This window comes from Festucalex cinctus, chromosome 10 (genome assembly GCF_051991245.1).
Source record: "Festucalex cinctus isolate MCC-2025b chromosome 10, RoL_Fcin_1.0, whole genome shotgun sequence".
Lineage (NCBI taxonomy): Eukaryota > Metazoa > Chordata > Actinopteri > Syngnathiformes > Syngnathidae > Festucalex > Festucalex cinctus.
The window spans coordinates 29,733,093-29,760,868 of record NC_135420.1 but is presented as its reverse complement, the minus strand read 5'-3'; the positions used below and the strand labels follow the sequence as shown (position 1 = coordinate 29,760,868).

General features: G+C 48.2%; 4 protein-coding genes across 10 annotated transcripts; 2 read left to right on the top strand and 2 right to left on the bottom strand.

Moving 5' to 3' along the window:
- The first annotated feature begins 647 nt into the window (after positions 1-647).
- Positions 648-23,680, top strand: sgta (small glutamine rich tetratricopeptide repeat co-chaperone alpha). 5 transcript variants are annotated; one of them, XM_077534191.1, is made up of 12 exons: positions 648-1,015; positions 12,841-13,108; positions 18,738-18,885; positions 18,980-19,089; positions 19,924-20,005; positions 20,074-20,173; positions 21,124-21,228; positions 21,840-21,984; positions 22,048-22,119; positions 22,732-22,769; positions 22,851-23,027; positions 23,338-23,680. In XM_077534191.1, the coding sequence occupies exons 3-12, from the start codon at positions 18,786-18,788 to the stop codon at positions 23,447-23,449; spliced, it is 1,041 nt and encodes a 346-aa protein (XP_077390317.1). In that variant the 5' UTR covers positions 648-1,015; positions 12,841-13,108; positions 18,738-18,785; the 3' UTR covers positions 23,450-23,680. The 5 variants fall into 5 exon arrangements, with proteins under 5 accessions (XP_077390317.1, XP_077390318.1, XP_077390316.1 ...); XM_077534192.1 differs by lacking the exon at positions 12,841-13,108; XM_077534190.1 differs by lacking the exons at positions 648-1,015; positions 12,841-13,108 and adding an exon at positions 17,748-17,911.
- serpinc1 (serpin peptidase inhibitor, clade C (antithrombin), member 1) lies at positions 1,249-6,030 on the bottom strand. 2 transcript variants are annotated; one of them, XM_077535337.1, is made up of 8 exons: positions 5,961-6,030; positions 4,881-5,262; positions 4,028-4,243; positions 3,815-3,952; positions 2,427-2,645; positions 2,179-2,353; positions 1,654-1,715; positions 1,249-1,577 (listed from the first exon to the last, which is right to left on the bottom strand). In XM_077535337.1, the coding sequence occupies exons 2-8, from the start codon at positions 5,232-5,234 to the stop codon at positions 1,407-1,409; spliced, it is 1,335 nt and encodes a 444-aa protein (XP_077391463.1). In that variant the 5' UTR covers positions 5,235-5,262; positions 5,961-6,030; the 3' UTR covers positions 1,249-1,406. The 2 variants fall into 2 exon arrangements, with proteins under 2 accessions (XP_077391463.1, XP_077391464.1); XM_077535338.1 differs by having other exon boundaries at positions 4,881-5,235; positions 5,961-6,015.
- slc1a8a (solute carrier family 1 member 8a) lies at positions 7,879-16,819 on the bottom strand. The gene is made up of 11 exons (XM_077534175.1): positions 16,515-16,819; positions 14,200-14,279; positions 12,966-13,181; positions 12,268-12,310; positions 11,989-12,196; positions 11,571-11,670; positions 10,602-10,835; positions 9,883-10,077; positions 9,682-9,816; positions 9,508-9,610; positions 7,879-8,385 (listed from the first exon to the last, which is right to left on the bottom strand). Exons 1-11 carry the CDS (start codon positions 16,770-16,772, stop codon positions 8,245-8,247), a joined length of 1,713 nt encoding a protein of 570 aa, XP_077390301.1. The 5' UTR covers positions 16,773-16,819; the 3' UTR covers positions 7,879-8,244.
- An 830-nt stretch (positions 23,681-24,510) lies between the features above and the next one.
- On the top strand, positions 24,511-26,636 carry c10h19orf25 (chromosome 10 C19orf25 homolog). Of its 2 annotated transcripts, none has more exons than XM_077534366.1 (2): positions 24,511-25,206; positions 25,856-26,636. In XM_077534366.1, the coding sequence occupies exons 1-2, from the start codon at positions 25,041-25,043 to the stop codon at positions 26,023-26,025; spliced, it is 336 nt and encodes a 111-aa protein (XP_077390492.1). In that variant the 5' UTR covers positions 24,511-25,040; the 3' UTR covers positions 26,026-26,636. The 2 variants fall into 2 exon arrangements, with proteins under 2 accessions (XP_077390492.1, XP_077390493.1); XM_077534367.1 differs by having other exon boundaries at positions 24,523-25,206; positions 25,942-26,636.
- Positions 26,637-27,776: the final 1,140 nt, after the last annotated feature.

The following is a 27,776-nucleotide window of genomic DNA, read 5'->3' as shown; positions in this document are numbered from 1 at the left end:
TCCGGCTTGCGATCGCGCAAGCGAGGGGCACAAAGTCGGAAGCGCAAGCATTTTGACGCAGCCCACACGTGGCAAACCGAACCGGAACCAAAGCTGATGTGCAAAAACAGGCCCGGCTCTTCCGTGGCATATACCCCCTTGCACCCGCCCGCTTGATGAGTCGGTCCGGCCTGGTCCGGCTATGGTTATGGCCACTCACGCACCCGATCGTCCTCCCTCCTCGGCAGTATTTGATTCCGCCTCTCGGTGGTCATTTGGTTCAAATCTTTTTCGTCTTTGCTTTTTTATTCCCTTTTGAGTGATTGACAGTCGAGCTCTACTATAACAATATTTTCAAGCAAGCAAGAAGTTAAAAGGTTAACGGGGCGGAGCCAAAGAATTCAACTTCTTCTTTCACGTGCAACAAATAAAAAGAAATTTGACTGAAAATGTCTATGAAGCATTACTTTTTTATGTATAAAATGACCTTATGTATGTTGACTCTCTAAGGTCCGTGGCCGCCCACCAAGATCAAGATGATTGTGACCCCCATTTGAGGCTTGGACCTCTAAACTGCTTCTCCTTTTTTATTCTTACATTTTTCATTCATTGTGTGTTGCATTCTTATGTCCGAGTGTCAGGAAACGCAACACAGGTGTTGTGGTCGGTGGAGGAGGTGCTTCTTGACGTTCGCCTTGGCTACTCGTGTTCATTGTTGCTACTGCTTGTGAGTTGTTGTTGTTTTCGGCGTCGGCTACGGCAAACAGTAGCCGTTTGTTCAGGACAAATAAAAAGGGTGACATTCCCAACAAGGTTTGCCGGCGGCAGTTGTAAATGAGGAGCTCCGAGGACGTTAACGCAAGACCAGCAGACGGCAAGTGAGTGGGAACGTACTACAAACGAACAAACAAACGAACAAACAAACGAACAAACAAACAAACAAACGAACTACATTCGCCTCGGCAACCAAAGAGCCACTTGAGAGAGAAAAAGAGGAACCACGAGAGCCACATATCGTTTGGGCATCAGAAATGAGGTAGGAGTTTGCTTTCCTTTTTTCTTTGTAATTCTGCTGCCGCAATCATCGTTGCAAACAGGTGGCCCGTTGGAAGCGATCTGTCAGCGCATCCGCCATATTGGATGTGGCAATTGCATTCGCCATTAATTTCGCCTCGAACGCTTTCAGGTCGGAAGTGGGGAAAAAGCAACTGGGATTGGGCCCACCCACGCATTCATATTCATATTCATAAACTGTGCTCTGGTGACGGGTCTGTAGCAAACTTGTTTAGCTTTTATTTTGGTGGGAAAAGAGATTGAATGTGCAATCTGGATCATTTCTCGCTGAATGGATTTTTCTTGCGCCAACTCTCAAAGAGGCAAGCCTCCTTTTTTTTCCTCTCTCGCCGGCGCCGGCGCACACGTCAGGGTTAGCAGGGTCGCGCCACGCGTCCCACGAAGAGGAGGGCGTTGATGGCGGTCTCGCGGATGAGGAGCAGGAAGGGCCGGTCGGCCCGGAACACCTCCGCGTCCAACTTGACGGATCTGGCCGACGCCACGGCGGCGGTCGACGCCGCCGCCTCGCTGCCGAGCTCATTCACCTGCAGTGAGTACGCGCGCACGTCAGTGGACACGCCCCCTCAAAAGCACCAATGGGAGAGCGGTGGCGGAACGCACCTCCAGGAAGGCCTTGTGGAAGGCGTCGCTGATGGAAACGCCGCCGTCGCCGTCCACGAGCCCTGAACGCAACACGCAGAAGGCACGGCTCGTTAGCATCAATAAATTGGTCGTCGTCGCGAGGAGTTGTGACCCACTGAAAAGCAAGCTCCGCCCACCCGTGCATACTGCCTTCATTTCTTGAGTCGATTGAAAGTTGCTGTACTTGTTGGCGTAACGTCACAAATGTGAGGTGAATGGGAACTAAGGGCCGCCCAATTGTGACGTTTCGGGACAAAAGGGGCGTGGCCATCTTCCTTTGAAGCCAAATATCTCAGAAAGTGCGCATTGGAGCCATGATTATTGATTGAGTAGATGAGCTGGTGAATATTACACCAATATCTGAGGCTGCAGATGTTTGGAAGCTTTTCTATGTTTTAGAGAGATGACACATTTGAAATATTCAAGTGGGCGGGGCTTAAACTAACTTAAAGGTTAGCCAAATGTGCTAAACAATTGCCGATTATGCGGCGACGGCGGCCCCACCTGGCAGGCTGGCGTTTTGCGGGCTGAAGATGTCGCGCAGTCCCATCGCCTGGAGCGCCCCCTTGAGGCGGAAGGCGTCCTCCAGGCGGAATCGCGGGAGGTGCACGGCCACGCGCGTCTCCGCCATCCGCTCCAGCCACCCGCTCAGCGTGGGCAGGTCCAGCTCCGCCTCCACCTGAAAGCGCGCACGCAACGGGGGGGGGCGGGGCTAAACGCCGGCCCCGCGGTCTCATGCCACGAGCACGTACCTGCGCCAGCGAGCGTCCCTTGTCCGGCAGCATCAGCGTGAGGGCGATGTCGCGTCCGCGGTATTCCATCTCCAGCAGGCGGAGGCGGCGTTCGGGCAGGTGGGCGTGGCGGAAGACGTTCTCCTGGAACATCATCTGCGCCGAGCAGCGGCGCCGCGCGTCCACCTGGAAGGGGGCCTCGTACGCGTCCTCGGCGTGGAACTGGTGCAGCCACCGAGCCTGAGATGACCGATTCATCGGAACGGAATGGTGATTTCAATTTGCACCATCGCGATGAAAACATCCTGTCGTGACCTTTGCACTTGAAGCTGTTTGGAGGCGCCCCAGTTTTGCACCAAACAAAGAAAAACAATTGCTGCTGCTCACCGTCCATCTTGAATTGCAACACATATCTTGTTTTAGGAATATCGCTAAAGCTAATGCTAACAGTCCACGGAAAATCCCATTGGCAGGCGGAAAACAGGATTTTGGACTCCGTGAACAATTTTCAGCAGTTAAAAGTTCATATTTTGTCCAGAATGAATTTGATAACGTCATTAGTTTTCATGTACAATGAATAGTCATTTTTCAACTTGCTGTCAACTGATGATGATGACATCATCACCTGTGCTGAGGAAGTCGGTAACAGCCAATCATGGCTCACCTGTTTTCTGGGTTTGGTCAGTAAACGGAGCCACGATCGGTCGTTACCGACTTCCTCAGCACAGGTGATGTCGTCATCATCAGTTGACAGCAAGGAGGGAAAAAACAAAACCAAAACAGTTTTTAAAGGTATTAATTGTACACGAATACAATAAGTCATCAAAGTCATTCTGGACAAAATATGAACTTTTTACTGCTGAAAATGGCTCATCGAGTCAAGCCTCACTTTAAAGTCAATATTTCCATCACAATAAGTTGCATAAAAAAAATGTAAAAATAAATAAGATATTGCTGAAGGCCAAGTCTTTGCCGCTGCTCGTTTGATGTTTTGTTTTGCACATTTATTTCACATTGAAAGTTGAGCTTTGAATAAGTTTTGAATCGTTTCTCTTCAGATGCGGCCTTTGTGTTCGTTGTCAAGTTGCCTTTCACGGATCGATTTTGTCTTCCTGAAGTAAAAGGTCGCAGGAAGTCAAAAGTAGCGTAGCCCATCAGTTTGTGTTGAGTTAGAACGGCTGCAGTCAAAATAAAGCTCGTGAAAAATGAATACTGTATACTGCTTAATGATAGCCTTTTGACAAACTCATAAAAAGATGACTCATCATAGGTAAAAAAAAAAAAAATCTCCTTAATAAAATGCCGAGGTATCGGATCGGGACCCGGAATGGGCCGATCTCAAAATGAAGCGACTCGGGTCCCAACAAGTGTGATCGGGATCGGGACATCCCTCGTGCAAAGTTTGCTACCTTGAAGTAGATGCTGTTGACGAGGACCAGGACGGCGTCGGCAGCCACGGCGCCGGCGGGCAGCGCCTCCCGGATGTTGTTTTCCGTCTTGTTGGCCACCCAAGCGTTGATGGTGGCTCGGGACGCTTCCGGCTCCCCCTGGTGGTCAGTCGGGCGCACGCGCGACACGTCAGCCGGCGTCGGCACAAAGAAGCGGATTGCGAGCGGACCGACCCGAAAGTCCAGCGGCATCATGTCGGCGCCGTAGACGCGGCGGCTGATGTTGCGGAAGGCGGCGCGGAAGCGCAGCGATCGGTCGCCGAACAGGCGATTGGCCAGCGCCAGCTTGGTGCCGGCGTCCTTTCGCCGGTGCAGGCGGCACAGCAGCTTGGCGAAGTAGAAGTGCACGTGGTCGGACGTCTTCTCCGTCACCAAATCCAACTCAAACACCTGCCGGCACACGCGGGCGCGGCAGGTCAGCCAGACAACGTTCCATGTTTGACGTTCACCGCGACCGTCGATGTTTGGGATCGTCGACAAATGACGTTGGCCAAGGCGACGTATCATCAAATCACCATCAAGGTTATATTGATCTTTTTTTTTTTCATTTTTGCTGTGCTAGCTGGCAATGTTAAGGAAGGAACTACTACAGCTCCAATATTTATCGGACCTTCCATTATGGACACGTTGGGGACATTCAAAGGACCAAAATGACCATAAATGTTCAACAATATTTCCCCCAAATATTCAACAAAAACACATTTTTTCCATTCTGGTTGCTGTAATAACTACGATACTACAAGAGTCACAATTGAAAAAGCAAACAAATATGATGATTTGATGATACGTCACCGTGGAAAATGTCATTTGTAGACACGATACCACACGATACCACACGATATGCGATCCAAGGCTCAGAGTAACGATTATCTCACAATATGACGACACTGTACCAGGCGCTCCCCCTAGTGGCCCGCCAAGTCATTGCTCAATAACAATGGAGCCGCTCTCGTGGCTGAAAAGTCGATTGATTGCGATATTGACATATCTGCTCACACTGAATATCAAACCAACTTCGGTGTCTCACCTTGACGATTTGGTCCAGCGTGCGTCCGCAGGCGCCCACTTTGGTCATGGCGAAGGCGGCCGACACGCTGAGCGGGGACAGGAAGAGGTTGGCGTCGGCGCCGCGACCCAGCGCCGCCTGGCGGTACAGCGCCAGCGCGAAGCGGCCGTTGGCGGCCGACAGCTCCCACACGCGCCGGTCGGTGGCCTCGGGGACCGGGTCCTCCTCGGAGGGGGCGGCGGCGGGGGGCCCCCGGTAGACGCAGACGGGCTCCGGGCCCAGGTCCTTGGCTTTGATGCCGCACGGGCCCTCGGGGGCCGAGCCCCACGCCAGAGACAAGACGCTTAGGAGAAGGAGCCCATCGGAAGAGCCCATCCTGCGCACGGACAATCGGCGAGCGTTTCTAAAGAAACCCGTCGAAAAAAGTGCACACTTGAACAATCCTTTTTCAAAAGAGACATCATCCTCGCATCGTTCCATTTTCGCTCGCGGCGGTGCTGGAGCCTATCCCAGCCGGCATGGGCCACACCCTCATTAAAATGACAAGTTGGAAAAAAAGGATCTCCAACAGGGTCAGCAAAATCAGAAGCAAAAAAAAAACAAAAAAACTTCCATTTTTCAGACATTCATTTTTAGACTTTTTGGCAATTTTTTTGTATTTCTTCTTTTGTTTTGGGACATTTTATGGCTACATTTTCTTTACGGCCTTATCTTAAATTCAGTTTTAGACTTTATGGATATTTTTATGGTCATATTCCTCATTTTTTCTCTTTTGTTTTTGGACATTTCCCAGCTGCCTTTTGAGCATTTTCTTACTGCCTTTAAAAAAACAAGTGAATCCAAGTAAAAGTTAGTCAGGTGTCAGATGTTGCATTCGGCTGTCGGGGTCGTCGTATGCGCGACCGCAACATCACGTCGGCCTGCCGTCATTTCCGGGCCAACAAGGCCAAGTTGCTGCTTGAAAATCTTTCTTCTAATCAACAGCACAAAGATTTCAACCATCCTTTTTCCGAGCCCAAATGCAAACGTGAGGAACGCGTTGAAAGGAAAATCTCGCTGACGTTTTGGAGTCGAGCAAAACGCAAAAGTTTGATTTCTTACCTGAGCAGATGATGTCCGTGTGCACGCGTGCCTCTTTTGGCTTTGTGTGTGTGTGTGTGTGGAGCGCAGGTCAGTGACCTGGGCTGTCCAAACATCACTTTGACGACCTTTGAACCTTTGCCAGTACTTCCTGTGATTTTGTTTTTTTCTTCTTTTTTTTTAAACTTCATTACAATTTAAATAACAAACATGGCAGCAATAATGTTTTTCTTTGCATGTATCAAAACAACTTCATGTGAAATTATACAGGATGCAACGCTTCCATTTCCACTCGGACCTGGAAGGAAGGAAGGAAGGAAGGAAGGAAGGAAGGAAGGAAGGAAGGAAGGAAGGAAGGAAGGAAGGAAGGAAGGAAATAGAGAAGGAAGGAAGGAAATAGAGAAGGAAGGAAGCTTATTCCTTGAAGCCCCAAAAAGTCCAAATCAGATGTTTTACTTCTGCCGTCAGTTCTTATCATTCCTGGTGGCCACTTGTGTTGTTGGAAAAAGAAAATATTCTAAATTGAAGAATCATATGCAAATGTATTTCGTGTAACAGTTAACTACAGACTTATTTTTTTTTCCAGTGGTGTCATTAGCATGTAGCATACATCAACAGCTGCTTTGTGAAATCTCAATTCTGGTTGCATGCTGGTGCTGCTGAGTTGAAAGGAGCCGTCAACTCCATCCGTGGCCATCTGAGCTGTTGCTAGGCAACTATTCGCACTTTGGCAGTGCTTACGTCAGAAACGCTTCTTGGGAGGAGCAATATGGCGGCTTCAAAAGTCTTGGCCGTTCGCTATCCAGTCATATATATAGATCGGTGTGGCTGACTTTTTGGCGCCCTCTAAAGGTTGAATGCATGACAACATCCCATAATAGGCTTGGCTGATCTTCTAAGGAAGAAAAACAAGTTGAGCAAGTGATGCAAGACGTTTTGACAAAAACATTTTCATTTGACAAAAATCATCAAGAAAACATACAAAAGTATCAAAAGTCAGCATTGCTTGAAACTTGGCAGACGGAAGAACACGAAGGCACACTCGCTTCCTACGTGCGACCAATCCCAATCCAGTCGACGTGTTAGCTGCGTTGCTGAAAGATGTTGAAAGAGGAAACGGGAAGTCGAGCACAAAAGCACCGAAGGACGCCACGCGCAGCGGGGCGGCCATCTTGGATCACTCGCTCGCACGTGTTTTTGTCTTCTTGTCAAACGTCCAACATGGCCGACCTGCTGCGCGTCCGCGTGCGTGTCGGATGCGCGAATGCTACATTTGAGGAAGGTGGGAAGTCGGTGGCACTCGACATCCGTTCCAAACGCGTCACCGTCACGTCAATCTCGTTCTTGCAAACAAGTCACTTGATGCCACTTGGACATCATTTGCATCAACTCCAAACATAAACATCTTTGTTGTTCACATTCACCTGGAACACTTTACAGGTCACAAAACCGCCACCGGTGGGAGCAATCTGCCTGCCGATAACGGCAATATTGCCGTATTAAAACATCGTCAGCATGTCACAGTATTAAAAGCAGCGCATTTGTTACAAAAAAAAAAAAAGAAAAAAGTTTCAAATCCACGTGAACGGAAATACTTGTGAAGTGAGTCGAACTCAAATCTGTTAGCAAGTTAGCATTAGAATATGAAGTCTTATTTCAAAAGTTAGATTGATGATATGCCATTTTGTTATGTATAAAAGCACAATTTTGTGATTTTTTTTTTCCCTTTCAATATTGTGACAACCTCCCCATAATATTATGATAATTGTCGTATCGTGATAATATCGTATCGTGATGTTGGGATAGTTTTCCACCTTCCTCGCATGCAGCACAACACGTGACGCCGGCGGCGGCCATCTTATGTTGCCCGCCGAACTTCAATCCATCGTTTTTCACGTGTATTTTCCGCGCGCACGGTGAAAATGTCAGCGTGTGTGGCAAGAAGAAGATTTTGAGAATTTTCATCAGTCAGAAAACGATGAAAAATGGATCAACGTTCCCTTCTGAGGGATCACAAGCGATGAAATGAAACCAAATGTCAACTTGACCTCCGTCAGTCACGCTTGACCTCTCGGAGATCCCGCAGTGGGAACGAGCGACGCCATTTTGCGTCTTTGGGAAGATTTGGCGACTCCCGACGGAGAACCTGCCGCCGTCTCCGTCAAACGCGCGCTCGACACGCCGTTGGCGGCCAAAAGTGGTCCGTGACAGCGGCAACACAAGATGGCCGCCCACCTCCTCCTCCTCCTGCCGCCAGTTGTCCAGTCGTATATACGAGGTCGTGCAGAACGGAGTCAATTTGCGCTCACACCTGGCAGATGTTGTAGTAGACGGTGTGCGCGTGCGCCTCAAACGCCACCTGGCCGTCCTTGTGCGTGTGCACGTGCGTCATGGGCACGTCCACGCACACGCCGCCGCGCTCGTGCGTGCCGTACGACGGGACGCTCTGCGGGGAGAAACACAACAGTTTGACGGCCTTTTACATGCTTGACGTGCGCTCGTCTCCAAAATCGACAGCTTTCGTCAGCAATAAATATGCCGTTCAGAAGAAAAAGCGCAATATTGCACTTTAAACACAAATATGAGCAAGAAAATGGAGCGGAAAAAAAAGAATAAAAGCAAAACTTTGGCAGTACATCGGACCAAAAGCTGAAAAATGAATTCTCTATTTGGTTTGTTTTTAAACATGACACGAATCGAAAACCAACAAACAAACAAACAAACAAACAAAAAAAACAAATCTGATGTCACAAAACCTGGACAACAATTTGATAAAAATCAATTCAAGTTGAACAAAAGTGGATCAAATTGAGGTTGAGCGTAAAAAAAAATCAAAAATAGTTTCTTCACTCTGCCTGAACCGGAAAGTACCACCGCGTATTAGGGCCATGTATAAATACATATATATATTTTTTTAGAGGGCGGGGCAATATGCCGAGAACAAAAGTCGCAAATTTGTGACTTTCTAAAGTCACAAATTTGCAAGAAGAAAAATACTTTGTGACGAAAAAAAGTCTCAAATTTGCGACCTTAGAAATTGCCACTTTCAAATTTACAACTCGTAAATTTGCCTCTTTATAAAGTCTCAAATTTGTGACTTCCTAAAGTGGCAAATTTGCGAGAGAAAAAAAAAAATCATAAATTTGCAACTTTCTAAAGAGGAAAATTTGCGACTTGTGAGTTTTTTCTCGCAAGTCTGCCATTTAATAAACCTGCAAATTTGCCACTTTCTAGAGTGGCAAATTTATGAGGTTTTTTTTTCTCACAAATTTGCCACTTTAGAAAGTTGCAATTTTGCCACTTTCTAGAGTGGCAAATTTACACATTTTTTTTTGTTTTCTCATAAATTTGCCGCTTCAGAAAGTGGCAAGTTTTTTGTCCCCGCCCTCTAAAAAAACCCAAAAATGTCGACATGACCCTCCATGGCGCCGTCGTGGGAAGGAATTGCTGCTGATTGAGTGTAAATGAATGCAAATGTTTTTGTCAAGCTTTTTTTTTTTTTTTTTTTTAGTCTGGCCTGATAATGAAGCGTCACACGTGTGCCGACTGCGTTGGCGTGCGTGCGTACCTTTCCCTCGCCGCTGAGGGGGAAGTCTTTGCGACACAGGTGTGCGACGATGCCCGCCGCCAAGGCGTCGCCCAGCACGTTGACCATGGTGCGAAACCGGTCCCTGCGTGCACACGCGTACGACGTCAACGTCACGTGAACCCGCTCAACGCACGCACGGCGCCGATGACCTACAGGATCCAATCGATGGCCACGATGAGCGTGATGTCATCGGGGGGCAGGCCCACGGACGTCAGGACGATCACCATGGTAACCAGTCCCGCTTGAGGGATGCCGGCCGCGCCGATGCTGGCGGCCGTGGCGGTGATGCTGGCGGGCGCACAAACGGCGTCACGCGAGTGGGCGGGCGGCCCGGCGGCTCGGTTTGTCTTTTACCTGATGGTGACCAGCTGTCCAAAGTCCAGCTCGTAGTCGTTGACCTGCGCGATGAAGATGGCGGCCACGGCCTCGTAGAGCGCCGTGCCGTCCATGTTGATGGTGGCGCCCACGGGCAGCACGAAGCGGGCGATCTGCCGGTCCACGTGGCACTTCTCCAGGAGACACTTCATGGTGATGGGCAGCGTCGCCGAGCTGGACGCACGCACAAAACGGCGTCACACACTTTTTGCCAGCGTCGGGAATTTTCTGATGCTTCAGCTTGAGACCTCAATATGAACAAATCGTATGTCGATAGAACACTGATGAACAATTTCCATTTGATATGCCTGTGAAGAAAAGTGTGAAATATTTGGGGATTCCCGTTCCAAAAAACTTCTACTTTGGACTACTTCCAAACCTCGAGGATCCAAAAAGCAACGTTAACCTTTAACATGGTTGACTGGAGGCAAGTGCCTCGACTTCCTGTCGACAACTTCCTATTGGCCGACAGCAACACCACCCAATTGACACTGACTGCATGGCGGACGTAACATGCGAGCTAGCATGTTAGCTAGCTTCCCTCACCCCAAAAAACCTGAAACCTAGCGGAGCGAGACGCCTCGTGTCATTTCTTCAGCTTCAGTCCGGGAAAAATAGAACGCTACCATCTCGAAAACGCGCCCCTTGTGACCCAGATGACTGAGCTTGACCCCGACGACGAGAGCAGCGCGACTGACCTGGAGGAGGTGGCCAGCGCGATGACCAAGGCCTGCAGCAGGCCGCGGATGAAGGTGAAGGGGTTCTTCCTGGTCAGCAGGAAGTAGAAGAGGGGCAGCAGCAGCAGGCCGTGCACAAACAGGCCGGCCAGGACCGTCACGCCGTACCAGCCCAACTTGCGGCCCAAAGTGCTGGGATCCTGCATGTCCAGGATCTTGCCCGCCACCAGGAAGACGATCCCGAACGGGAAGTACCTGGAAGGGGATTTTATTCCATTAGCGCGCTAGCGTCTGTTAGCGTGGTTAGCAGCAATGTTGCCAATATTAACTCATTCACTCCCAACCAAGTGTTTTCCTGGATTTTGACTGATTTTTCAAGGCCCGTGAAATATTATGTTCTATAGCTATAAAAATATGGAACATACCAATAGAGAGACTAGAGTCTCTTCTATTATCAGGGGTAAAAGTATATTCCGATCTGTTTCCACTGTGCAGCAATTAGCAATAGAACATGGCTAAGTTTCATCGTTTTTCACAATTCTGCTTAGAACTGTGGAAAAACTGTGGGAGTTTTAACATGGCCTGGTTGATCTCTTATACTCTGCTGCCACTCAACCATTTTCTGCAGTAGAGAGACTGCATAAAAGCCTTCTCTATGCTCTGGCATAAAAACAAACAAAAAAAAACTTATAAATACGTCTTTGGGACACTTAAGACATTTAAAATATGCCGTATTTATACGTTTTTGGGAGCTAATGAGTTAATATGCTAGCATTGCTAGCATCTGTTAGCATGGTTAGCAATGCTAGCATCTGTTAGCAATACTAACATCTGTTAGCAATGCTAGCATATGTTAGCAATGCTAGCATAATGCTAGCATGTGTGAGCAATGTTAGCTTCTGTTAACAATGTTAAGCAATGCTAACAATGTTAAGCAATGCTAGCATCTGTTAGCAAGGTTTCCAGGTGGCCTCGCCGGCAAACGCTCACCACACGGCGGCGTTGATGATCTTCATGACGCACTCGTTGATGCACTGACACACGTTGACCAACGGTGCGCCTCGTTCGCCCATCCTGCCCAGCAACAGACCTGCAATCACGCACACACGCATCGACAAAACAAACGACTCAGTCCTCATCTCATGTCTGCCCTGAAGAAGTTTGAGAGATGTCCTGAAGATGTCACCACGGTCTTTGAAATGATTTGGCGGTTATGATCACTGATCTGAATTGATGAATTTTGAGTTGGCGAGGCGGCCATATTGCTCCTCCCAAAAAACATTTATCGGCATCTGATCCTATACATTTGACAGTGTCCAAATTGTCGAACGTTTGAGACGGTACTTGGCAGAAACGTCAGCGTAAATGTTGGTGGGCGTGGCCACCGCGCGGCATCCTCATCACTCACCCATGGTGGCGGAGAAGATGACGATGCCCAGCACGTTCATCTGCTGGCTGCTTCCCGGACTCGTCTTGTACGTCACCTCGGGCGCCGGCGTCAGCTCCAGCACTACCGTGCGACCTTTGACCTCCGCGTCGCCGGGCACCACGTACACAAAGTTGGGCGTCAGCGTCCGCGTGGGCACCTTCAGGATGGGCACCAGGTCCGTCTTGTACTGAACATGCAAAACGGCCGGCGTGAGAGCGGCACTCCGATCGGTTGGCCGGTCGGCGGGACGACGCTCACCTGTTGGAACGTGGCCTCGATCAGATTGGACGGCACCATGTTCCTGCGGGCGGAGCAAGCGAGACGCGGCGGCCCGCACGTGAGAGATCAGCGGCGCTAGAAGCTAAGCCGGCACGCGGCTAAAAATACGCCCGTTAGCTTGCCGCTAATTGGATTCGCGTTTGTACGCACAAACGCGCTCACGTGCGTGCGGTTGGCATGCTGGCGCGCGCCCACTGATCGATAATGACTGGCTAGCCGATAGGCCGAGACTTTTGAAGTGGCGCGGCGGCCATATTGCTCCTCCCAAGAAACGTTTCTTGCCATCATTTACAGTATCAAACATTTAAGACAGCATGATTTATCTTATAAATGTATTAAACATAAACAAGAGGACTTTTGACATTTTACATCTTGCCTTAAATACATGTAGAAATGATATGCTTTGTGATGTTTAAGGAACTGAGCGATCAAAGAAAAAGACAAATGTTCATTGTTAACTAGTTCAAAAATAGTGAGCACCCAGCCACAACCCTAAACTAAGTGCCGACGAGTCTCATCTGTACGCGTACCATATCCTTTATTTCTATCCAGTCGTAGTCTGCTGGCGAGGTGGGAGTAACAAGATGGCCGCCCTGTGGCTTCAACGTCTCGCACTGGCGCGGATCCCGTCACATATGCGGGTGAGTGGGCGAGGAGCGCGTCGGGCAGGTGCGCACCTGATGAGGTCGAGGAGGGCGTCGGCCGAGGTCATGACGGGCCCGCCCCCCAGCCGGTTGCTGTCCATGTCGGTGCCCACGCCCGGCTTGATGAGCAGCACCAGCGTGATGCCCACCACCACCGCCATGAAGGTGGTCCACAGGTAGTACGTCACCGTCAGCACGCCCATGCGGCAGCACGCGCGCGACTCCATCGACGACAGGCCCGACATCAAGCTGCGCGCACACGCACACACGCACGCACACACACCAGGGTTATTATACTTTTGGAATTTTTCCTTTGACTTTTGTTTTTTAAATGGAGTTGGTTTTAATGCATTTTCAGGGTGCTTCTGTTTTAATAAATGCTTAGTTCGAGTTTAGTTACGTCAATTTCAGTATTAGTTTTCGATTTAAAAAAAAAAAGGATATTACTTGTCCGCCATTTTGTTTTTTACTTTTCATCTTTCGACATGCAGCCTCATGCAAGGAAGAACTATCAAGTTTCAGTGGTGTGTCGCTTTAAAAAAAAAAAAAAAAAAACGTGCCAGTGTGTCCTAGTTAGTCCCAAGGCCGAAGCATGAGGATCTGTTCTAAAAATAGCTCATCAGTGATGAGACATTGTGACTTACGAAGAAGAAGGATGCTCACATTTATTCATTGTTTTTATTTTTGTTTTTATTTTTGTTTGTTTGTTTGTTTTAGAGCTGGTGATCATACCAAAAAAAAAAATGTGAATATATTTTTTGCTGGCAATTATCATCACATACAAATCCAACATGGCCCTCTTGCCTAGTTTGGACATTTTCATTCATTAGCGTTCATTTTTATTTATTATTTTATTTCATTTTAGTTTTTTCCAATTCACTTATTTTTTTTATACTACCTTTGTTTTTGTTTTGTTTTTATTTTAAATATACAGAGTATTTGTTGAGTACGCGCAAAGTCCCAAAAAATGTATCAATAAAGTGAAGTCATGTTGATTTTCCCAACGATTTGTTTGAGCATCCATCTTGTGTCGGCACGTGCAGGAAAAAAATTCAAAATAGGAAATGAACTCAATGCAAAGGAAGTGACTTTTCAAAATAGAAGATGCACTTTTGTTTTTATTTGATCAAAAACATTTATTTTTTTTTTCAATTTTAGCACGCGCTATTTTTTTCAAGTATAATAACTTTGATGGAAAACACGCACACACGGGCAGGGGGTGTTGATGAGGTGGGCGGGGCTCGGGCAGTCGGTGGGCGGGGCCTACCTGGAGGTGATGAGCGGCAGGATGAGCATCTTCAGCATCCTCATGAGAAGCTCGCCAGGGAAGGAGAAGTAGATCTTGGCCTGCGTTTTCAAAACAAAAGACGACTTTCACAATAAAAGCCGGAAGAAAACGTCAACGTCGCTCGTCAACAAACGTTTAACAATCAACATCAATTCCATCCGTCTAGAAACGGACGAGCGGATGGATAGTGATTCAGACTAAGACCTTAATTGACATCCTAAGCCCCGCCCACAAGCATTTTGTAAGCTAACGGTGCCCTCCACCGATTCCCAGAACCACTTGAAGCAATGCCAAAATGTAAGCAGAGCTGCAGTGCTGGCACAATTGCGTCAACAAGTGTCTGTTTGCGGCAACATTTTTGGTATTCATCTTACCAGGGTTCATCTTACCAGAAGGCTCCGCCCCTAAAAGCGTCCGACGTGGCCGTGGCATGTCAATGAGATCCTCTCCGATTGGGGGATTTGGAAGAACCCTTGCCAATTACACACCAATGAGTTGCGCACCTCAGACCGCTTCTTTAAAACACATACTTTTATTTTGTAGCAAGGGTGGTGGGAGGAAACCGTGTGTGGAAGTTGTCACGGGATTTGACAGGAAACAGGACAGATTAGGCTCCGCCCCCACTTTCCCACCCAATCAGTGCCCTCAGCCACTGATTGTTGTCTTGTCCAGATGTGTCTCGTGATGTCAATTAGTCTTGCGTCTCCACCTTCCTGTCTGAGGCCGCCGTTGACGCGAAAGCCCGTTTCAACGTATCCGCACAAGTTTCTGACCGTTTGGGCAGAGTGGAAAGATTTCAAAAAGGTGCCCCGTACGTTCCAACGTGGAAACCATTAGCAATTCCTCAAGTCATGACGTCATTCTGTCACCACTGCGCACAAACCGCCAGCCTGCCAACAACAATGGCGGATAGCCGTGTCGTTGTGGTCGTTTGCGCAACCTCCTTAGCTTGTTTAGGCTTTGACAGCAAAATATTTTGCGTGGTGATGTAATACTTGAATCACGCGGCATTGCCACTTCTTCTGTCTTGTTTGCCTCACTGATCTCTATCTATTACTGGATAGCCCATACACGCTTGTGCAAGCCGTTGAATGCACAGGGCAGCCATCTTCCTCCCTCCTCCCATCGCGCAAGCAGACGACTGTTTAAAGTACTTTGAAGAGCCCTTTTGATTTGATGGCCCCATGTTGTTTCGACCAAAGTACTGTCTCAAATGTTGACTCATTTCGATAGTGTCATGTATCGGATTGTATGCCAGGAAACTTTGGGAGGAGCAATATAGCTGCCTCCTGGGTTCCGTTAACTCCTTGTGGCAGCGCTACAGCGCCACTCCAGGCTTGGCATAGATATTACAGTCATGAAACATTCTCAGTGTCTTCGTTTGAACACTCGCAAGTCTTAGTACAAGATTTGTTTGAGGAACCAAGACGGCTTTTGTTTCCGTTGTTTTACTCAATATCTCGCACTTGGATTTGGATGATGGACTTTGTTGTTGTTGTTTTTGCCTGCCAGTCAGTTTCGGTTTGATGGAAACATCTTTGGACGTCGCCTCTGCCTCCTCGCGGTGCATTTGGGTTCTCCACCTTCCCTCAACCTCACATTGCAAAAACCTTCGGAACATTTCCACCATTAGCTGTTTTTGTGCATGGAGTTAATTGAACCCGATGGAAAAAAAAAAAGGCATCAATTGAAGCGACATCGCAAGTTACAACACTGGGCAGGCAATCCATAGTGGGTTTCCCCAATCCTGGTCCCGCCCGTAAGACCGGAGTCCTCCTGCAGGTTTTCCCGTCCTCCAACACACCTTCCTCATCACCTCGTCAGCAAGCTCTACGGAAGCAATCCTGATCTTTCCAATGCGCTGCTTTGGACGACGGAAATATTCAAAACCGGCAGGACCGGGATCGGCGAAGTCCGACAAAGGATTTCAATTCTCTTGTTCAGCTTCTCGCATATTATGCAATCGTTCACTTCAAATCTACAATTGATGATAGTCGAGTCTTATCTGGCCCTGCGATTGGCTGGCAACCAGTCCAGGGTGTCCCCCGCCTACTGCCCAGAGCCAGCTGAGATAGGCGCCAGCACCCCCGCGATCCTTGTGAGGAATAAGTGGTCAAGAAAAGGGATGGATGGAGTCTTATCTGCTCTGGTGGCAACACCTTGCGTACAATGAAGACGCTTCCGGATTGGCCAGAGGAATAAAGAAAGACATTTCAAGGTTGAAATGTGAACGTTCTCACGCTTAAAAGGCGTGAAAGTTTTCACTCAGCTTTGAGTTGCGTCTTTGTGGTTACCTGCGTGGAGAGCTGCGTGCCCCTCAGCACGAAGCCCAGCGTGCATCCGCTCAGCACGGCCGCCACCGACAAGGTGAGGAGGCCGTTCCTCTTGGCGAAGCGGTGCAGCGCCAGGCGGGCGTCGCCGCCGAAGCCGGCGCGCAGGAGACCCTTGGCGCGCTCCGCCCACCCTACTCCGTCTGCGCGGAACGAGCGCTCGGAGCGAGCGTCGTCCTCCTCGCCGCCGCCGCCGCCGCCGGCCAGCAGAAGCTCGTCCATGACCCAAGCGGGAAAACCGGCACGCGACTGGCGGGAAGTCGCTCGCTCGCTCGGGGAAAAGGAGGAGCCGGATTAAGGCAGATGCAGTCTTAGCGCCGCTTAAGAGGCTTAGGTAGCGTCAGGTTGGGAGCGCGCTCGCACCCTTCTTCCTCTGCGGACCGCTTGGGTTCAGAGGTCAACTCGGGCTCAGGAGACTTGCGAGCGTCTTCAAGGACATCGGGTGACCCGGGATCGGCTTTTCAGGCGCCACAGAAGAAACGCGTACTCCTCACAAGGGTCGTGGGGTTGCTGGAGCTTATCCCAGCCGGCTTCGGGCAGTAGGCGGGGGACACCCTGGACTGGTCGCCAGCCAATCGCAGGGCACACAGAGACCAACAACCATCCTCACTCACAAGCACACCGACGGAGCACTAAATGAACCTGCCATGCGTGTCTTTGGAATGTGGGAGGAGACCGGAGTACCCGGAGAAGACCCACGAAGGCACGGGGACAACATGCAAACTCCACCCGGGAAGGTCCGAGCCTGGACTCGAACCCGAGTCCTCAGAACTGGGAGGCGGATGTGCTCACCACCCAAAGTAAAATAATAATAATAATAAATAATAACAAGCACTGTCGTCTGTGCTGCTTTGAAGACCACTTTTTTTTTCATTTATCACTCAGTTCCTTTGACCCCAATACTAGATTTGGCAGAGGCATCTTTTGTTGAATTACAGTTAGAATTCTTTAATTAAAAAAAATCTATGTTTATCTGTAACATGTTTCTTCCTGTAGCTACTAAACATCATGAAGCATATAATTTATACATTTAAGGCAAGTTGTAAAAAGTCCTCTTGTTTATGTTCAACAAATTTAAAACACCATAAATCATACTGTTTCTACTAAGTACTGTCTCAAATGTCCTCCAATTTGGATATTGTAAATGCGAGAAAAGTTTCTTGGGAGGAGCAATATGGCGGCCTCGCGACGCTCTGTGACGTCATAACCATGCGCCGGTAAACTGTTGCTCGCTGCGCTTTGCCGAGCGGAAGAAGGAAGGAGTGTCAGTCAGTCAGTCAGTCAGTCAATACAGCGGCAACAGCAAATTGAATACTGATTGATTGATAGATTCCAAAGCATCTCGAGCTTCCCCACGTTTGGTAAGACACACAATTGTCTGCTTTGCATTTAGCTCGGCACTCGGCAGGCGTCCTTCTCACCTGGACGGCGTGACACAACAAATGCTCTCCATTAGCCGGTTAGCTGCTAGCTCGCTCGGCGCGTGGCCTTGCTAGCATGTTTGCTTGTATGGACAACCTGATTCCAATCAAGCCGATTTCCTTTCGCGAGCACAACATCGGCCACGAACCTTCCGAATATTCGGCCAACGTCATTTGGCGAACGCCGGCTTCTTGCTTTCTGTCAGCTTCCATGAAAACGTTGTAAGTTGCTGTGTTGAATTTTGTCGCGGTCTGTGGTTTAAAACCGTCAAGTCGACGTTATCAGATTTTTTTTTAATGGACGATTTCAGTGAGCTCAGTCTAGTGGAAAAACGGTGGAAATTAACCTTTTTGTTTTTTTGTCTAACTTGTTAAAACAAGGACGGGCGAGTCCACATTTGATGTTTAAACTTGAGTTTGAAACTCCCATAACATGTCGAGTGGGCGGGGTTGATTACCCGAGCAATTGATGACATCATCAATTGTAAAAAGGTTGGAAAGTGACGTTGTGATGATGTCATTTTGTTCATGAAATTGTTTATTGAATTTTTTTGTGAGTTTTAGTGAACTAAAATCACCTTGATCTAAGTGAGCGCTCAAAAGGTCAACGAGTCATGGGGACCTGATGGCGTGCATCTTGATTGATTGATTGATTGATTGATTGGATACCAATGTGAAGTGTGCATTTGAACATGCAACAATTTGAGTCCATGAAATCCACTTCCTTATGATGACAGACGTGTTTGTCTGTTTGTTGCTGCGGCAGCTGTCAAAGTTGAGGGCGAGCGCTTGCGCGGCGTCCGCCGGTGCCGCCATGGCCGACAACAAGCGTCTGGCCTTCTCCATCATCCGCTTCCTCCATGAGCAGCTGCAGTCCGGCAAGCTGTCGTCCGGAGCGCAGGAGAGCCTGGAAGGTGAGTCGTCGTCGTCGTCGTCGTCGCCGTCGGCGGCAGCGCCGCCGTCGGTCGCCGTCGGTCGCCATCCTTCTCCAGCGTCTGCCCTCCGCAGTGGCCGTCCAATGCCTGGAGACGGCGTTCGAAGTGTCGACGGACGACCAGAGCCTCGCCGTCCCGCTGACGTTATCGGAGATGTTCGCCGCCGCCACGCGACACGACTCGGTGAGTGACGCCTGCCGACGCGTCGTCACGATTGGCCGCCGTGTTTTCATGAGGGGACCTCACGATACGATAAACGATATGACGATTTATCAATTTATTGATCATCAATGATAAAACTACTCAAGACATGAATGGTGTTTTTTCAATGAGAAAATCGTTTGTTTTTGCACCATCACTCATTCAAACACATTATTCAAACTGGTGTTTTTTTGTTTTCGTTTTTGTTCAACAAAAGTCTTCTTTTAAGAGGAGACGTCTTTTGGTCAACACATTTTTGTCTTTCTTGAACACAATTTTCATCCAAAATGCTTCATTTTATAAACTGACACAGCATTTTTTGTGTAACATTGCAAAAGTAAATCGATAAAAAGACTTCAATATGCAATCGATATGAATATTCCTCCGAAATTGTGTGCTTGAAAAAGTCTGAACATAAAATCTGTTTTAAAAACTGAAAATCTAATCCACGTTTTTCATCGAAATGTTTGCAAAAGAATCATTTGCTGGACAGATAAACACAAGTCAAAGTGCGCTGATGTCGTCGTCTTCTTCTTCGCCTCAAGACTTGCATCCATTTCCCGCCACTATTATGAGGCGCCCCCCCTAGTGGCCTGCCAAGTCATTGCTCAATAACGAATTGTCAACGGCGCCCTTGGAGTGGCTGCGTATTGACGACATACTTGGGAGGTGCATCAATAATCCATCATGAGACAAAGTATCAGGATTCGTGGAGATATCGATATCGATATCGATATCTAATCGTCACGCCAGAAAACGCAGCAGAAAGGATGAAATTGCGAGGCCAACGTTTCTGTTTTGTGTGTTGGTGCGTAGCAGTCGCAGGTGAACAACAATTCGGCTTCCTTGGCGGTGAGCGAGGATCAGCAAGCCGAGGCCGAGAGACTCAAGACGGACGGTACGTGAACGCACACGCGTGGCGTCGCGCCACACGCGGCGTCCGTGACGCGTGTGCGTGTCTCGCAGGTAACGATCAGATGAAGGTGGACAACTACGGCGCCGCTGTGGAGTTTTATTCCAAAGCCATCGCCATCAACCCTCACAACGCCGTCTACTACTGCAACAGGTAGTGCCGAGACACGCCCACCCGCCTTTAACCTTCCCGTCTGGCCGGCGATGTCGTTCGTTCGTTCGCCGATAATCTTGATTTGTCCACAAGTTGGATTGCGCTCCAAATCTGCTGGCTTCCATTTTTTGATTTCAATGTTTGTCATGGACGGATGCGAGTGACGGACGTTTGTGACGGACGTTTGTGACGGACGTTTGTGACGGACGTTTGTGACGGACGTTTGTGACGGATGCGAGTGACGGACGTTTGTGACGGACGTTTGTGACGGACGTTTGTGACGGACGTTTGTGACGGACGTTTGTGACGGACGTTTGTGACGGACGTTTGTGACGGACGTTTGTGACGGACGTTTGTGACGGACGTTTGTGGCGGACGTTTGTGACGGATGCGAGTGACGGACGTTTGTGACGGACGTTTGTGACGGACGTTTGTGACGGACGTTTGTGACGGACGTTTGTGACGGACGTTTGTGACGGACGTTTGTGACGGACGTTTGTGACGGACGTTTGTGACGGACGTTTGTGGCGGACGTTTGTGACGGACGTTTGTGACGGACGTTTGTGGCGGATGCGAGTGACGGACATTTGTGACGGATGCGAGTGACGGACGTTTGTGACGGACGTTTGTGACGGACGTTTGTGACGGACGTTTGTGACGGACGTTTGTGACGGACGTTTGTGACGGACGTTTGTGACGGATGCGAGTGCCGGACGTTTGTGCCGGACGTTTGTGCCGCACAATGACGGACGTTTGTGACGGACGTTTGTGGCGGACGTTTGTGGCGGATGCGAGTGACGGACGTTTGTGACGGATGCGAGTGACGGACGTTTGTGACGGACGTTTGTGACGGACGTTTGTGACGGATGCGAGTGCCGGACGTTTGTGCCGGACGTTTGTGCCGCACAATGACGGACGTTTGTGCCGGATGTTTGTGGCGGACGTTTCAGGGCGGCGGCGCTCAGCAAGCTGTCCAATTACGCGGGGGCGGTGCAAGACTGCGAGCGCGCCATCGCCATCGACTCCAACTACAGCAAAGCTTACGGCAGGATGGGGTGAGCAAAAGCAACTTTCAATTGCGGCGCAAGCCGGCAAAAAAACGATGGAAAGAAATGAAACAAGAAAAATTGCGTTTCATTCGCAAAATATCATCACATGAAAAATGATTTTATTAATTTTTTTACGAGAATTATATGGACACTATTGTAAGCCGTGTGTGTGTATATATATATCAAAAAAATATCAATATTGCGATATTGTCCCATGGAAATCCGCATATGGCAAAGTTTGAATTTGATGCTTTGACCCGAATTTGAGCAGAAATATTTGAGACATTTTCAGCAGTGAAAAGTTGATCTTTTGCCCCAAATTCATTTGATAACTTGATTATTTTTCATCTACAATTCCAACTTTTCAAAAGTCTTTTTTTCACTTGTGCTGAGGAAAGAAGTAACGGCCAATCACGTCTCACCTGTTTGATGACATCACCTACTTGCTCAGCTCAGGTGATGTCATCTTCAAGTATTAATTGTAGGTGAAACTGAATGATGTCATCAATTCGTTCTGGACCCAAAAAAGTTTTCCTGCTGGAAACGCTGGAATGACTCGAGCGTGACGTTTGGGCAGGTGATTGCGATCAATCAATTTGAAGCGATTGATTTTCCAGGTTGGCGTTGGCGAGCCTCAACAAGCACGCGGAGGCGCTCGCCTTCTACACCAAAGCTTTGGAACTGGACCCGGACAACGACACGTACAAGTCCAACCTGAAGATCGCACAGGACAAGATGGACGCCGCCGGCGCTCCCGGAAACGTGTGTGTGCGTGCGTGCGTGCGCGCGCGCGCGCGTGTACGTCCTAACGTGCGTGTTTGTCAGGTGGGCGGAGTGGGCGGAGTGGGCGGAGTGGACCTGGCCGGACTGCTCAGTAATCCCGGTTTCATCAACATGGTCAGTTGCCGACAAACTTCATCATCATCATCAATTATTTTCTCATGACTTGATCATGACTCTTGTCAGTCTGAACTGATTGACTGGCAGCCATTTTGACTGAAGCAACTCACGATTTTGATTGAAGGCCCACACGATATCGTCTTCTGTTGTCATCAAAACAAGGAAGATGAGAACAAATTGTTTGTGTTTTGCAGCAATGAAATGCATATTAGAAATTCGAATATGGCGAAATGTCATCATTATTCACAAATCTGCTTTGAATTGTGAGGAAATGGCTTGTTTTGATCTCTTCTACTCTGCTGCCGCCTGCTGGCTGTTTGTTTAATAACTCGTATCGCTTCACCTGTTGTCTGCAGTTGCGAGGCTGCGTCAAAGTTTTCTGTATGCTCCAGCATCAAAAAAGAAAAGGAAAAAAACGTGTCAATATGTCTTTGGGTCACGTTGAAAAGCGAACGTATTTCCACGTTTTTGGGAGCAAACGAGTTGCGAATGAGCACACAAAAGTCAGCATTAGATTGAGTGCAATTTGATTTCAACCCTTTTTTGGAAGCATTTGGTTTGATGATGATGATGATGATGATGATGATGATGATGTCGTGCTTGTTGCAGGCCTCATCGCTGATGACGAACCCGCAAGTGCAGCAGATGTAAGCGAGCGAGTGTGTGTGCGTTTGTGTGCGTTTCCCATTGGCTGGCTGGCTGACCAGCGTGTCCCGAATGTGCGTCAGGATGTCGGGAATGATGTCGGGAGCGTACGGCGCCGCTGGCGGCGGAGGCGGAGCAGCAGCAGGAGGAGCGGCAGGAGGAGCGGCAGCAGGAGCAGCAGCAGGAGCGGCGGCAGGAGCGGCCGCAGGAGGCGTCTCCGGATCGGCACCAAGCGGAGATTTATCCGAACTCATCCAAGCGTGCGTACGCACAAACATTTGTGATTGACACACGTCACGAGGTCGATTCCGTTCCGTTCGTCATCCTTTCAAACGGGCCAACAAATAGCAGCGGGACGTTTTCACATCTGGGATTTGGCTGCCGGCGCGTTCAAGTTGTTTACACCGATTGCGGATTTCCCAAAAAAAAAAAAAAAAGTCTTGCTGGCAGCTCACAAAGTGTCCGTTAGTTCGCCAGCTTGTAAACGTCGTCGTGATTGTCTGCCTGTGAAGGCGCGATGCTAGCTAGCGCGACGATGCTAACGGCTTTGCGTTTTGCATTTGATTTCAGAGGTCAACAGTTCGCTCAGCAGATGCAGCAACAAAATCCAGAACTCATCGAGCAGCTGCGAAGTCAAATACGCAACCGCATGCCGAGCGCCGGCAACGACGAGCAGCCGTGACGCGCGCAAGCAAGCAAGCAAGCAAGGAAGGAAGGAAGGAAGTTGACCATTTGCGCATGAGAGGAAGCTCCACGCTGCGGCTGGCCACGCCTCCTCCAGGAAGCCCCTCCCACTATGCCCACCGCGTGCGTGCCCAAGTCGGTCTTTGAGGCCGAACGATGAACCGATTTGACGTCTCCGCTTTGATTGATGACCACAAACTTGACATTTCAATAAAAATGACACATGATAGCTACGGTTGCACCCAAATTATTTCCTCATCAATGAATCGGACCTTTATGTTGTTCAAATTATTTAGGAAACTTTTTTTTTTTTTTTTTTTTTTTTTTTTTTCTTTCCTTCCCTTGAATAAAATGAATAAATTGATGACACTTTTTGAGCAAAGTTTCAAAAATGTTTTCCAGAGTAAAAATCGATGTTTGTATCAATGAAACAATCAGTCTGTTTTCCAGGAGTAGGAGAGAAACCTTGAAAAAGAATTTCAAATTTTGGAAAGTTGAAGTTCAAAAGAGTTTCCTTGGAAGTTGCCACAATTGAATTGCAATGCTACAAAACACAAAAAGGTTTTCACAAGATTTTGTCATTCTTCTCCACTATTAAAGTTGAACACAAATCATTGATTTCCATCACTGATCCGACTGGATCGCCGATGGGCCAAAACTTTTGAAGTGGCGAGGCCGCCATATTGCTCCTCCCAAGAAACATTTCTCAGCATATGACGAGCGTTTACATTTACGGGATCCAAATTGGACGACATTTGAGACACAACTTTAGTAGAAACAGCATCATTTCAATTTTCAGTTTTCAATTTATTCAACATAAAAAGGACTTCAGACATTTTACAACTTGCCTTAAATACATGTCGAAATGATATGCTTCATGATCTTTACAGGAGGAAACTTGTTTAGGCTATATATACATTATTATTATTAAAAAATTATAACTGTCATTGAACAAAAGATGCCTCTGCCAAATGTAATTTTGGGGCCGTTGTATGTCGTCTCATCTGCACGTATACTTTATAGTATATACAGTAATGTGCTGGCGAGGTGGGAGGAGCAAGATGGCCGCTCTGTGACTTCAACGGCTTGCACTGGCGTCTATCGGCTATACAGGTCAGTGTTTAGCACCTACGCTTATGCCAAGGCAGTCGGAAAACATTTGCTAACAAAGACAATCATTAAAAAAAAAAAAGAAAAAAAAAAAAGTACCAAATACAAAAGAAATGTTTCCTGACCTAATCAGTCGTCCAAGACGACAGGTGGCGCCACACAAACCCAAGATGAAGGCGACAGTCAAATGACGACAGAAGAAGTTGTGCGACGTTGCATGTTTGAAAGGAGCTCAAAACTGATCATCTTTTTGGCCTCAAATTGGATTTATTTACAAGCGGAATGCAAGCGAATCACACGGAGAACGCACGTCAATCAACAGCGACGTCACTGGGACTGACAATTTTCATGTAGCTAGCAGAAAAGCTAACACGCTCGTTTGAAAATCACCAGTCGCGGAACTCACTGACTGGCAAAGCAAGCAAGTAGATCGATCGATCGATCGATTGTCTCGTCTGGTCGTGCGCAAGGCGGTCATCATGAACGTGAGCTTGAAAAGCAAGAAGCGCGTCGTCCTGCCCAGCAGGCCGTCGCCTCCCGGCGTGGACCGCATCCTGGAGGACGTCAGCGGCGCCGAGCCCGACGATCCGGTCTTCCGCGTCCTGCCGCCGCCGCAGCAACAACAACAACAACAACAACAAGAAGGTGAGGCTCGACACAACTTGACTCACTGCGTCATCGTCATCGCGTGCTCAGCGACCGTTTTCAAAGTGATTCAGGACTGCCAAGGCCACTTTGATACACACTATAGAAATCGTACATTTCCTATTAGTCAATCATATATGTGAAGACAAGATCACGTTCATGATTAGTCACAATAATTGCAATACAGATAATAGGCAACACTTTATTCATAGAAATGTCTGCCATTGTTTCTTTTTTTCAAATGATCAAATTTACAGTCTTCCTAGAAAATCTAAAAAAAAAAAAAAAAAAGTCCACAAAACCGAAGTGCAAAACACGTCTTCACAATAACAGCAATGCATATACTTGCTAATCCAAGCACACATTGATCGATTCACAAGCAAATTTGGTTCCACTTAATCAATTAGCATCCATTTGAAACATAGAAGGCCAAAACATCCCTCATGAAAATTAAATTGCACTAATAATGTAGACACTAGAGGGTGCCAGAACTGCACCAATGGAAATCAACCTGACTTTTTTTTTTTTTTTTTTTTTTTTTATAAATATTGTGAACACGATGACGACGATATTGTGGCAGTTTCAATATCACGATATCACGATATTGCCCTTATGGTATCATTGAGTCAGACTTTGCACCCGTTTTCAGCACTTGCCTTCGACAGGTCGCACTTGAGCGGATGTCGGTCCAGTCGCCGCGATCGATGGATTGACGTGCTTTTGTTGTGTCGTCAGCGGGCGAGGCGGAGACGACCTTCCGGCAATGTCGGCGTCACGCCGACGTCACGCGGCAACTGCAGGAAGTGGAGGCGCTGGTGACGCGCCAGCGGGACCACCTGAGGGCGGCGGGCCAGCGACTGGAGCGCCACGTGGCGGAGGTCAAAGGTGGACTTTGCTGACTGATGTCTTCACCTTTTGAAGTTGATTGGAGGATGCAAGTGTTTTGACGCCCCCTGGTGGCACATGCAAAACATCCTGCTTCTCATCATCAGCCTGGTGGAAAAATTCATATCCTAATTGATGATCAAATTCATCAACAATTATTTGGTGAATCATGTCGAGACCTTGTTGGATTTCAATCCTGCCAGCATGAAATATTTAGCATTTTGTCCACGTAAGCGGAGCGATTTGGTCAAATGGCAAAATGTCGTCACCGTTTTGTTGACCCGAATGAAAGTTTCATGATTTGCGATCTGTTGTGGAAAGATGATGATTCCGTTTTGGCTCTACAGGCCGTTTCCTTTCTTTGAAAACAGGCAAATGCATTGCAAGTGAGCTCCTCATCTTGGTTCTTTTCCAAACGTCACTGAAGGTGGAACAGTTGCGAACCTCAAGCTGATGTTGCTGCATCACACCTGAGTGATGGCGAAGCACGAGTCCGACGTTTTGCATTCACATTCAAAATAAATGCTATGGATTTGTGAAAAGTATTGCAACTATATTTCATGTCTGAAATGTAAAAAGACACTTGACAGCTTTCATGATTTGGCCTCATTTCAAAACTTTCGTCTTCAGAGTTAGAAGGACAAAGCGCATGAATTGTGCAACTTGTATGACGAAGCCGTTAATGTCTTTAGTGTTAGTGTCACATGGAAGCACATGTTCGTTCCTCAAACAAATCACAAGTCACAACAAAACGTCTTCCAGACATGCGAGCGTCCAAAAGAAGACGTTGAACGGCTGTAATATATGCCAAGTCTGCATTGGCGCTGTAGCGCTGCCACGGGGAGTTAACGGGAAGCGTAGAAGAAGAATCAGCGAAGAAGACGAACCACTGATCTGAATAGGCCGCCATATTACTCCTCCCAAGAAACGTTTGTAGGCATACGATCGTATACATTTACAGGGTCGAAATTAGCGAACATTTGAGACAGAAACAACAGGGGTCTGGTCTAGCAACTGAGCGATAAAAGAAAAGGTGGTCTTCAAAGTAGCTTAAATGGTAGTCTGCTCGCGAGATGAGAGGAGTAAGATGGCCGCCCTGTGGCTTCAACGTGCGCGTGTGGGCCATCCAGCCATATATACAGATCAGTGAGACCAACACAACACAGAAGTGACAATGGCGGGCGATTCAAGTCCAACAACGTCACGCAAAACGTTTTGCTGTTAAAGCATCAACAAGCTAGAAGGAGGTTGGGCCAAACGACGACCCTATCCGCCATTGTTGTCGACAGACTGGCGGCTCGTGGGCAGTCACGGGAGAAGTCGCTATCCTGCTACGGCGTCCACGTCGGAACGTGTTTGGAAATCTTTCCACTCTGGAGCCCGCTTTCAAAAGTGATCCGTTTCAAGCGCCGAAACCGCGTCGCCATGTGGACGAACCGGCCGAACGGTAAGCAACTCGTGCGGATACATTGAAACGGGCTTTGAGTAAGCCACAAGTGTTTTTGTGTCACGACTGCTGTCACACGCGTTGCCAACCAACGTCACGTCATGTGGACAAACCATGTCAACAGTTTAGTGAGCTTCCCACGCAAAAAATTGGAGCAAGTCGGGGAACATTTTTACTGGGGAGACCGCTAAACGGGTTTCTGGGTCACGTGAAGACGTTTGCAACGCAAGCACATAAA